Source organism: Peromyscus leucopus, chromosome 2 (assembly GCF_004664715.2).
Source record: "Peromyscus leucopus breed LL Stock chromosome 2, UCI_PerLeu_2.1, whole genome shotgun sequence".
In the NCBI taxonomy this organism is placed as follows: domain Eukaryota; kingdom Metazoa; phylum Chordata; class Mammalia; order Rodentia; family Cricetidae; genus Peromyscus; species Peromyscus leucopus.
In genome coordinates, this window is record NC_051064.1 from 150,343,458 (window position 1) to 150,355,819 (window position 12,362).

At 55.2% G+C, this 12,362-nt stretch overlaps 1 protein-coding gene across 3 annotated transcripts in view; it reads left to right on the top strand.

Moving 5' to 3' along the window:
- Acot7 (acyl-CoA thioesterase 7) overlaps positions 1-11,824 on the top strand; it is a 95,905-nt gene extending 84,081 nt beyond the window's left edge. For all 3 annotated transcript variants that reach the window (XR_005090968.1, XM_037203233.1, XM_028883087.2), the window contains one exon: positions 11,430-11,824. Coding sequence is in view for 2 of the 3 variants with exons in the window: in XM_037203233.1 (XP_037059128.1) it covers positions 11,430-11,528 (99 nt within the window). In the remaining variant the exon portion in view is untranslated. The remainder of the gene's footprint in view (positions 1-11,429) is intronic.
- The last annotated feature ends 538 nt before the right edge of the window (positions 11,825-12,362 follow it).

The following is a 12,362-nucleotide window of genomic DNA, read 5'->3' on the forward strand; positions in this document are numbered from 1 at the left end:
GTGCCGGAGTGGGGTTTAGAAACATCTCAAGCTTTGTGTTCTCCAGCTCATCGGGGGGGCCTGGGAGGTCTGAGGGGTGCGCCCTCTCAACAGGACTGGCGTTTTATGTCACCTGATGAAAAGCAAGCTTCAGTTCTACACTATTAGTGAGTGGCTCATGCAGATGAGGAGAGGGGTAGCCAGCCCACTAATGAACTGTGTGGTCTTAGGCATGTACCTTCTGTGTAGTGGGGACAACCATAGTATGTGTCACATGAGGTAGGTAAGAACCTGAGTCTGTCCTTGATGGCCTGACACGTCCACAACTTTCTGGAGCCCTCGCTCCGGACGGTCATCAGGTGAACAAGGAGGTGGCTGGAAGCATCAAGGGCGGGGAGTGGGGACACTTGGGAGTGCCGATCAGCAGCCACAGGTTTAAGTTCCTTCACAAGGAAGGCTTTGACCAGACGCTTGGGGGTGGGAAGCAGGGAGGAACCATCTCAGGAGGCTGCAGGGGCATGCAGGAGCAGAAGACAAAAAAAACAGGCCTAGGACCAAGTTCTTTCTGTCCCGTGAGGGCTTGGGGTCTCCAGGACTGCTCACATGGGCACAAGATGAGGCGGCTCTAGTGCTGCATCTTGGCAGGGCTCCGTCTGTGAGTAGAGAAGGCAGATGCTGCTGTGGGCGTGGTCACAGACCCCTGCACAGAACCATGAGTCCTCCTCCCCAGCTGCAGGGTCAAGTGCATCCTGTAGCACCTTCTTTGGGGTTCCCAGGATGGTAAAAGCCCAGGGTGGGCCCTGGAAGATAGGCCTGGCTTTTTACCCCATGTCCCCTACTTCTGTGGAATCCAACCCCGGGGGTAGAGTCTGGGGACTGGGCCCGTGGTCTCCACTGAACCAGTGGAGAGCTGCATCCTGGGCAGCATAGGAGCTGTCCTGACCCAAAGAGAGGAGGCACCAGGACAGGCAGGACCAGGCCGAGAGTGGGAGGTTCTGCTCTTGATGGTGTCCTGTGGGTCCAGGCACTCTACACTTGTTGAAGACGCTCTTGGCCCTTCACTGAGGTGTGCTGGGGCCTACTGATGTGGGTGAGAGCAGCTGGCAAGGGCAAAGGGAAAGATTCTGGAGACAGACTCTCTGGGCTTGGGTGTGCTTGGGAACCTGGCCCTCGGTACACACACGTGTACTGCACATGGCTACATGAGTGTGTGCACTGCCCCCCTGCTCCCGCCTGTCCCCTGCCCCCATTGCTAGCCATCTTCAAGCTCTTGACTATTTTTAGCTCCCTCCCCAGGGCCCTGCTGACATGGAATGCAGCCGCCACACGTGTTTGCTTCTGTGGAGGTGTTTCCCGCTGCGGGGAGGGCTTGTGTGCCAGGGTCCCGGCAGCTGCTGTCATGCCCAGGCTGACTGCTGTCAGCATAGGCCCACACCTTCTGCCACTCATCCTCCCTGTGGCGGTGCCCTCTGACCTTGGGGTGGGAGTGAGACCCAGGCTCTGACTAGAACTGTGATAGTGGCCAGGGGAAGGCCTTGTGGGAGAGCCGCCCTGGTGGGTCAGGATCTGTGTCGGCCTCTACTGTGTGATTTTTTTTTTTCTCCCTTTTTGGCCAAGGTAAGGAAAGTTCTTTGAGAAGGGTAAGAACCATATAGAGTTGGTGTTGGGCTGAGGATATCTCTGGCCCCTCGTATGGGCAGCACTTGCCCCAGTTAGAGTGCTACATCCAAGGACTCCCCCGCCCCCAAAAGATGCACTCTGTAAACCAGAGAATGCCCAACCTGCCTCTAAGGAGGGAGGGGGCACACAAAGCAGATTTGATTCATATGTTCTCAGAAAATCTGAATTCAACTCCAGAACCAGCTGCTCCGTCACAGAATGTCCTAGCCCATGCTGTGTACACCTAATGCCTGGCAGCGTATACCTAATGAACGGTACACTGGCAGGCAGGACCAGACCCTGCCTTAGTCAGCAGCCCTAAGGTGATGAGAACATGTGATACAGGTTCAGATGGAGACAGTGGAGATAGAAGGTTGTGGCCAACTTTTTTCTCCTTCCAAATGAGGCTTGCTCGTAGCCAGAGGCGCTCAACCAAGGGTCGGTGAAATGTGCTGGTTTTGGTCTTCTCAACGGGAGAGTGCCTCTTCGCCCAGTGCAGCAGCAGCTCAGATCCCTGGGCCAGTGAGCCAGGTCTGCCACAGACTTGCTGTGAGCCTGGTAGGAGTCACTTCCCATGGCTATGACAGAACACCCGAGGAAAAGAGCTGCTCCTTCTCATTTTTGTTTTTTGGGGGACTTATGATTTCCGGTGTTTCAGTCCGTGGTGCCTTGGCTCTGTCACTGTGGGCCTCAGGAAGGTAGAGCATCCTGCACAGGGGAGAGTGTGGTGGAATAGACCTGCTTCTCTCATGGCAGCTAGAGAGAGCATGCAAGGGAGGACTACTGCATAAGGCACCCTCCAAAGGGCGTACCCCGTCACCCATGTCCTCAGGAAGCCCACCTCTCAAAGATGCCACCACTGGAGACCACATGTCCCCTGTGTGATGGTCCTCAGAACTGTCCTCAGCAGGGATGCTGGCCTGCTTAGAAAGAGGGTGGCCACTGAGGCTAGGCTGATGCCACAGCCATTCCTCACCTCTGGGAAAGGTGGACAGGAGGGTCTGAGGAGTGGAAGGGCAGGTGGTCAGGGTCCTTGGTACTGGCCACGGAACATGGAGTCACACTTGTCATGAGTGGTACGTCTGGAGTTAGGAGATGTCATCGTCATCCTTACAGGAAGACCCTGAGGCAGGGTAGGACAGTGACTTTCCTAGCTGTCTGTCAGGCCAGGAGAGGGTGGCTCACTGCTTCAAGACCTCACTGTTGAATCAGACCTGCTGATTTGGTTCTGGGAGTGTTGGCCTCAGTTCAGGTTCTGGGACAGACATCTGCAATAGGCCTGCAGCCAGAGCCTCCAGTGTGACCGAGAACCTGTTGACTCTCTCAAACACTGGCGCTGCTCTGCCTGCTCCATGCAGGGAACTTGGTATCAACCCCAGATGCCTTTCCCAGGGGGTTGCACTGGACCAGCTGGTACTGACCTGTTTAGATGCTTAATCCCATGTGATTGCCACAGAGGTTTTGAAATCTAGTTTTTCTCTAGCCTATCTACCCTGGGCTCAGCATATACACCCAGAATGCACCCCCAGTTCCTACCCTTGTGACTTATTCTACCGCTTTATCCCCCAACCTCAGTGAATACATCTGCACAGTGGGTACATGTAGCTAGAGTTTTCCTGCCTGGCCCACAGTCAGGACAAATCTTTGTCACCCGCCAGTCCCACAGCTGCTCAGACCCAACCAAGTAAACACAGAGACTTACATTGCTTACAAACTGTATGGCCGTGGCAGGCTTCTTGCTAACTGTTCTTATAGCTTAAATTAATCCATTTCCATAAATCTATACCTTGCCATGTGGCTACCAGCATCTTCACATGCAGCTTGTCATGGTGGCAGCTGGCCGTGACTCCTTCCGCCTTCCTGTTCTTTCTTTTCTCCTCTCTGTTAGTCCCGCCTATACTTCCTCCTGCCTGACTACTGGCCAATCAGTGCTTTATTTACTAACCAATCAGAGCAACACATTTGCCATACAGAACATCCCACAGAAGGTACAGAGGTAGCCACACAGTCTACCTCAGCTAGCCATTGAGGTGTGACATGTGACAAGGGCCTGTCAGCCTTCTGCCCCAGCCCTGGAGCTGCCTCTGGGACTACCTGTCTTCGGTGTGGTGTCAAAGCTGTGTTGTTGTCGTCGTCGTCGTCGTCGTCGTCGTCGTCGTCGTCGTCGTCGTCATGGTGATGTGGTGTGGGCTTGTGGGTAGAAGAGCTGTGGCTGTGGCTGAGCCTCTGTCTCAGGCCTTGGCACCTGTGCCATTACCAGCCATCTCCCGCTCTCTGAGCTCCCTCTGTTTGGAACTCACTAGAAAGCCCCACAAACCTTGGTGCTAAGGAGACAGGACAAGACTTTTTGTGGCAGTCAGCTCCCCTCCCTGTGGTCCCCGAGTCTGACCCCAGCCACACAGCAAAGAGGGGCCAGGGCAGGGGGGGGAGGGGGGGGCTACAGGGCCTGGTCCAGCACTGCAGAAGGAACATATCCTGCTTCCAGGAAACAGGAAGGGAGGGAGGAAGGTTCTCACGTAAGGCGCTTACCCTGGGGCAGGGAACAGGGGCTCCGATCTCTATCATGGACACCTCAGTCCACAGGCTTCTGCAGGCTCTGAGGGGCCATGTTCAAGCCTAGAGAATTCTAGGTCCACACACAGGACCTTTGAGCACTTTTGGTTGGGACACTGTCCTACTGTCCCTTGGCTGTCCGAGGCTGTCTGTGTGCCTCCTTCATTTGTTTAGGCACAGTGTGGTTCTCGGTTTCCTTTGGAGAAGCGGGAAGCACAGCAGTTTGGTGCATCTCTTCTGAGAAGGCATGGGTACTGCCCAGCCTCAGGAGCGAGGCAGACCCCCACAGTGCCAGCTCTCAGGAATGAGTCACGGATGAGGACATCCAGGATATACTCTGTCCAGTATCTTTCTGCCTCTGGGTGTGCAAGATGACTCTAATGATTAAAAATGCCAGACCCTTAGAGCTGACTGTTGGGAACATAGGGGCTTGTGAGCCCTGCAATCCCCAGAGTCAGTGATGATGAGTACCATACAGGAGGTTGGCTCAGCTGAGAGGACACATCCTCCTCCCCAGGCCTGCCTCTGTCTCCATCCCAGTCTCTTCACCCACCTCTTTGTCTACCAAGCTGGAGGTGTCTCTTGGGGACTCTCAGGTCCAGGCTACCGTACACACAGTGTGTGCTGAATTGTGCCTGGCTCTCTGCTGAGCTGGCCCTGTCCTTCCCCCAGGCCAGTCCAATGGGGTACAGGGGCCTGTCACCTCCAGTCATGATGCACAAGAGGCACTAGCCCCAGAACCCTGGAGGATCAGGGATACACCCCCGCAGTGTGATGGGGTGAGCCCTGCCAGCACAGGGGTTAGGAGGGCAATCATGCAAGGAGGCCCTTCATTCAGGTTTCCAGAAGGCATGGGAAGGAGAATGTGTCACAGACCACTCACTCCACTGCCTCAGGAAGGAAGTATTAAGGTCAGGAGGCAAGGTGAGGCCTGGACCACTAAGACAGATTTTATGGCGGCCAAATCTGGCCCCTCGTATATCCTGGGGCAGGGTACCCCCAGCCCCAGTCTTTAGCCTACAGCACACTGTTAGTACTCCATATTAGAGTGCTGTGGCCAAGGCCCTCAGACAAGACACTCTTCTGAGCATGTGTGCAGAGGTCCAGAGAGCGGGTTCTGGGAGCCTGTGGTGGGGAGGGTGTGGGGAGGCCTTCCCACTCGTGTGCGTGAGTACACAATGTAGCGTCAGTAACACACACCAGTGCCAGGAGGAAAGCTGGTTCCTAGGCAGTTTCCTGGCTACATCCACTCACGTCTGTGCCATCATCATTGCTGCCTCTGCCAAGCCTGCTGGAGTCGACCGGCAGATGGTATCAGTGTTTGAATCTGGACACGAAGGCCAGACACACCTGTGTGGATTAAGGCTCCCTAGCCTGGTGGTGGTGGTGGTGGTGGTGGTGGCGCACACCTTTAATCCCAGCACTTGGGGAGGCAGAGGCAGGCAGATCTCTGTGAGTTCCCGGCCAGCCTGGTCCAGGGCTACACAGAGAAACCCTGCCTCAAAAAAAAAAAAAAAAAAAAAGACTTCCTTGTTTTGATTAGTTATTCATTCTGCTGGACCCAGGTCCAGTTTTTGCCTCCACCAAGATGGAAAGGACCACAGGGCAGAGCCTGAGATGAGACCATAGCTCTGGCTGGGACCTAGCCAATGAACTGCCCTTGTTATCTTGGTTGCTGTGGAGACAGCTAACATGGGAGCTATGAACATAGCTTCAGAGACGAACAAGCCTGTGCCCATGGGAGAGGCCCTCCCAGGGGGTGACTCCTCCCCCTCTGCACAGCTGATCCCCTGCCAGCAGCCTCCTGGTGGCCTTTATACAGGGGATTTCTCAGTCATATGGGAACAATGTATGCTAGGTGTGAGCCCATCCCTGCAGTTAGGAGGAACCCCTGGTGAGGGTTCTCCATGGTGAGGTTTCTGCAGGAGACCCTAGAATTGGTCAAGCCAGCTGTTGAGGCTGTAGTGTGCATTCTGCCTCCCAGGTGCCTGGCCCGGCCCTGCAGTGGTCAGACTCGCAGACAGACCTGGACTCTGTTACTCTCTCCATCCTTCTCACCGGGGGACAGTGAGTCCTGTGCTGAGTCTGACTATCTGGCCTGATGCCCTTACACACACACACGCACACACACACACACACACACACACACACACACTAATCAGAAAAGTTTCCATTGATTTTTGTGAGTGTTCCAAGACCCTCATGTCTCCCAGTGGATCACGGGAGAGAGTGCACTGTGTGACTTCCTAGTTAAGGTTTGTGTCCCTCAGGCTAGCAGGAAGGTATTTTGTCACCACTGGAGACCTCCTTTGACCAGACACTCACTAATGACAAAAAGGACAAGCTGTTGACTGTGCTGAGGATAGATCTCAGCCACTCAGCCTCTGTGCTGTGCTCTAAATATGTGTTCTTGAAGCACAGAAAACACAGAGTGGAAAACACTTGGTTTGCAGTGTGAAGCTCCGAAAGCCACAGGCTCCCCTCTGGTGGAAGCAGGCCCAGAAGATGGCACTTGGCAGGTCTGCGGAGGAGGGAGGAAAAGATGCAGATTGAGGCCTGGAGCTGCCAGGCAGGGGGAAGGGCTTGGCACTCAGTGCCAGGCGGAGCTCTGAGCATCCAGAAGGCAATGTACCTTTAACCTATGGCTGTGGGGCATCACCTCTGAGTAGACAAGCTGCCCTCAAGGCCCAGCTGACTTAGATGACCCCCAGGCCATCTGGCTGTCCTCCCAGGCTGCCTTGAGCTAGCAGTGGTGGCCTCCTCGAGCACCCTCCAGCCCCAGGAGTACATGTGGCCCCAGGATGACTCTAGATGCTCATGCCTATGAACATGTGAGGGACACATATGCTAGGCCCCACTGGGAGTACTTCGAGTATCCCCCAGAGTTCTTATTTCATGGTGAGGAAGCCTAGCAATAGTGCATGTGAGACTTCTCAACCAGGTCCATGGACCCAGACTCCTGCTGGGTCACCTCTCTCCATCCTTCCCACTAGGCAGGTGCCTTCCATTCTCTGTCCCTTTGTCTCACCTCTTGCCTTTGGCCTGGCATGGGAACCTGCTTGGGGCTGCGGTAGGTACTCTAGCGGCCGAGAGCTGCCCATGGCCCTGTGGTCACCTGCTCCTTTCTTCCCACTGGCAGCCTTAGGTCTCCCGTGGAAAAGCTTTTGCCTTCTCCCCGCCTCCCTAGCGCCATGAAAAATGGCACAGCCAGCACCGTATGTGTTTATTTACTTAGCCCATGGAGGGGGTCAGGCTGCAGGAAGTGGCAGCTGTGTCATGGCGAGGGCTGTGCACAGGCTGCCATCTGTCTCATTCTGTCCGCTCCAGACCCAACAGGGACATGGAGGTTCTATTAGTCACTGGGTAGGAAAGCCCACCAGCCCCTCTGAGCAAGGGGCCTTGTTTCCACACGAGACAGACCCTGCCTGCCTGCCTGCCTCTGTGGTTTCCTCTAGCTGGCAAGTGAAAAGGGTCCTTGGCTGTGGGACTGATTGTGCACAGCTTGGACCTCTAGGGGAGGGAGGCTTTTGTCATCTTGGGGTGGTGGTGGGGGGCAGAATTTGGCTCCGGCCTGCTTGGATTCCCGTCTCTGAGCACAGGATACTGAATGCGAGCCACAGTCCCTAGAGAGAAGAGCAGTGGGGTGGTCCTTCCTCATAGGCTCCTGCAAAGCCTTGGCCACGCTCCCCTGGCCACCCTCCCACACATCCATCACCAGGCAGCATTCATTTTGGCTGAGGGCAGATCCTGGTGATGAGGTCACTGCCGATATTAAACATCAGAGCAGCCTCAAGGCCCAGTGCCAGGCCCCAGCTTTGCCCTCTGCCCTGGGCTGACGACTACAGTTTCCTACACTTTGGCCCGTGCCTCCTGGGTCTACCATCAGTGCCCTAGTGAGCCACCAAGGCCTGCTGGCTGGTGAGGCTGTGATGGAGAATGGCTCAGACAGTCTCTGTCACAGCTGGGCATGGGCACCTGTCTGTCCCTGCACTGATGACACCCAACATGGCGTCTGCACACTGTTTCAGTTGGCAGGTTCCCACATGGAGCCCTCCCTCAGTCCCTCTCAAACTTCGTACCATACTCGGGGAGTGGGGAGTGGATGTAGCGAAGGATGTGAGGATGATGGCCCAGGGTCTGGCTTCTCCTGGTGTGTTGTGATGTTTGCTGATTGGGGATCCGGAGGGCCTGGTATTCAGTACTGAGGTAAACCTGGGCTCTGCGCCCATGCGTGGTCCGCTTGCTGAGACTGTAGCCCATTGTATTGGCTATGGGCATTCTGTCCTTCTCTGAGCTCTAGGAGCCTGGAACTCCTGGTGACCGGCTCAAGGAGGACACTGCCTAAGTGAGGGAGAGTTGGACCTGGGGCCAGGAGCTCAGTGGGGGAAGCCGACAGGGAGTGGGGGAGTCAGACTGGCCCCAGGTGGCAAGCACCTAGGAACCTCTGCCTTTATGTGCACTGGAGTCCTCCTGCAGTTAAGAGGAGGAGCCAGTTCAACTGAGAGAAACTTAAGATCTAGGAAACCAGCTCCTCTCCCCAATACAGATGACCAGGGGGCCCCAAAGAGGGGCTGTCAGTGGGACAAGGCGCAGATGGCAGGCACAGGCAGGCCGTAGCTCAGGAGTGACATAACCCCCTCATGCCTTCATTAGATGAGCTGAGGACACACTCAGGTCAATACTTGAACATTCCAGTCCAGCTCCCAGATGTGCAGTGGGACCTCGGCTCCGTGCATGCAGCATGGCCCGCCCAGGTGAGGGCAGTGCAGCCATCTCCTGGCCTCTCTAGCTGAGGATAGCCGCTGGTAGTGCCATGTGGACCGTGAGTGTAACTGCACCAGCTCTCAGCACCTTTAGGTCCCCTGGAAACCTGCAGGATTAAATCCTGACCACCCCTTTACCCTGTGAGGACTGAGGGTCATGTGCTGTTGTTAACTCAGAGCAGGCTGAGAGTGATAGGGCCTGCCTTGGAGTCCTGTACACCCGGGAGCCAGTGCAAGCACAGCAGCCTCCATAACAGGCGGGAGGCAGCACCACTACAGGGGGATGAGAAAGTGAAGCCCAGAGAGGTTGCATAACTGCCCAAAGTAACACAGCAGGTGAGTGGCAGAGCCTCCACCTAGACTGCTGCGCTGTAGCTGCCTGCTAGATCAAGGGTAATCAGCGGGAATGTGTGAGACAGGAAACCCAAGGGTCTCTGTGATGAGTGAGGTCTGTCCTCTGAGAATAAACCTAGAGCCCTTCCGGACCCCCTGCTGTCTCTTGGGTGAAGATACCCTCCCGCTGTGGGCACCGGCCTGCCCAGAGACCAGGGAAGATGGTTTGTCCTGAGTCACGTGCCTTCTGAGGAGTGCAGAGCTCCTGTGCAGAAGCACCAGGCCATGTGCTCTGACTCCTCTGTCCAGGTGCACTCTGGGAACCAGTGCCCTCCCCAGACAGAGTTCTTGGTCCTGGGTCCCATCTCTTCCTCACCCAGGCAGCTTCCTCCTTATGTCAAAGTCAGGAGAGATCCCAGCCTGCTAGAAACCAGAGGTAGTGATAACTCAGAGCACCCATAGCCAGAGCCAAAACCATAGACCAGGGGGCTCATAACCGACAGCACAGTATCCCCTGGGCCGTGGAGGCCAGCAAAAAGAGCGTGTGAGCAGGTGGCTAAGCGGAAAGCATGGTACCAACAACCCCTGACTAACGCTGAACAGTGCTGTAGCACTGGACAAACCGGTGTGGGAAAGCCTCAATTTAACCAGTTTAAACAAATGATTTTACTTTGAGATTTCAGATCGTAGCGTCAATGTACATTGTTTTCTGTGAGAGACTGTGTAGGTGCTTACGCCGTGGGCCCTGGCTGTCAGGAAAGCAGGCGTAGCACGGGCGTTACTCTGTGCTTTTTAATTTGGCACCCTATGTCCTCTAGAAGGAGCCTTCTCCCGTGTGAGGCAACCGTAATTAAACTTTTGTGTGGTTGGGCGGTGGTGGCGCACGCCTTTAATCCCAGCACTCAGGAGACAGAGGCAGGTGGATCTTTGTGAGTTTAAGGCCAGCCTGCTCTACAGAGCAAGTTCCAGGACAGCCAGGGATAAGTTCTGTGTATGCACTGAACAGTGCACACAGGAACCAGAACCCCTATGGAAAGCATGCCCGTGTCTTTAAAATAAAAAAATATTATGTATGCAGTGTTCTGCCTGAAGGCTAGAAGAGGGCACCAGATCTCATTACAGATGGTTGTGAGTCACCATGTGGTTGCTGGGACTTGAACTCAGGACCTCTGGAAGAGCAGCCAGTGCTCTTAACCTCTGAGCCATCTCTCCAGCCCCGCATGCCGGTGTCTTAATACCTCGTGTCCCTTTGGATCCCAGCTGGCACAGCCTGGACAGTTTACACCTGGTGACATTTAGAGAGCAATTTTGGGGAAGGCTGGAGGAAGGAAATACTTAGTGTGATTTGACATTAAGTCCTCTGGCTGGTGGTTCTCCTTTGCCAATATACCAAAGGTCTGTAAAGCATGTAGGCCTAAAAATAGCTGCCAGGACTTGGTGTCATTCTGGATGAAGGGCACCTGCCCCATTTCCTTGGCTTTTGGATACCCTCATAATGTCACAATGAAATTGCATCCCAGCAGAATTAGTACAGCTCATTAAACCCAGCTCCTTGGCCAGGGCAGTGCCAGATGGAACTTTAGACAGGACAGATCAGACTCAAAAGTGACCACCCAATTGCTGCTGCCATGATATCTGCCCAGGGGTTCATAGCGAAACCAGGCCACTCCCAAATATGAAGTCCCAGCAGGCCAATAGTCACAAATCAGGACCATCCCTGAGGAAAACCCAGCCTGCAGCGAATCCCTCTGGCCAGTTGGTCCTGCCCACTGATGCTCGGCTCCAGCTGTTTAAGTTGCTCAGCCCTAGGTGCCACTTCTGAGGATCTCACAGCCCATGCAGGGTGAGGGTGGTAGGGTCCCTCCCATTAGTATAAAGTAAAGCTTTATCTCAAGGCAACAGCCCATACAGCGCCCCACCTTCCCTTTGTGACAAAGGCTGGTCAGTTCCCCGGGGTGGCGCAATCCCTCTTGGCTGACACTTGGCCCCCACACAGACCTTCTGACCTCACAGTCCATCCCGACTGTGGGAGGTGTCAGGATACTAGTGCGTGGCAGAAGTCCTCAGCTCTCTCCAGGGACAGTGCAGACAGCCCTGGGCTCTCTGGTGTCTCTAACGTGCCCTTCTTTGTGTGTGCCACAGCCTGAGACTGAGGATGAGAAGAAGCGCTTTGAAGAAGGCAAAGGCCGCTATCTGCAGATGAAGGCGAAGCGGCAGGGCCACACGGAGCCTCAGCCCTAGGTGTCTTCCTGCTACCCCTGGGGTCAGCACAGTTGAGGCGGCAGCCCCATGTGCAGTCACTTAGAAGTACCCCCTTGGCCAGAACCCCATTTCCACTGAGAGCTGGTGTTGTGAAGTATTGTGTGGCAGTGTTACCTGTGCCCCATTCCCAAAACCTGTGCACCAAAGCTTTATTTATACCCCTCCAGTAACTGCTCCCCAGTGTTGTCCCAAAGGCCACCACGGACACCAGAGCACTGAATGGTCTGTGAAGAAACCCAGCACCACTAATAAAGCTGCTGTCTGGCTGGACCCATGAAGCCTAGTAGTCATTTGTCTGGGGTGGGGGTGGGGGGTCGACCTCCTGTGTGCAGCCTCAGCCCTCCATTCTTGGGGGCTCACTGCCTTCCTCCCAGGCCCCACCCCTCCTAGCATCAGCTCTGGGAACTCAGAGAGGTGACTTGGGGCCTTGCATCCCAGTGGGAATCGTGGGAACCCACTGCCCCTACAGCTTCCATGGGACGCTGCCTCAGCCTTATGTGCATTCCCTCCTTGGCCCTCTCCATGCTAAATGGCCTAAGCAGGAGATGTGTGGAGAGAATCTGCACTGCCTGGTTCGAGCTCCTGGAAAGAGGGCCCAGATTTCACATCTGCTGGGAGACTCCCAGCTGCTCAGGCAGGGGCTACTTGGAGAGGCCTGTGTGGAATGAAGATCTGGGAGGCAGTGTGTCCATGGAGTCAGGGTGTGGCTGTATAACTGCAGGTAGGTGTGCGTGGTGTGTGCATGTGCATGTCTGTTTTGCTGTATGCATATGTGGTGTGAGGTTCTGTGCCCATGCATCCATGCTGCTGTAT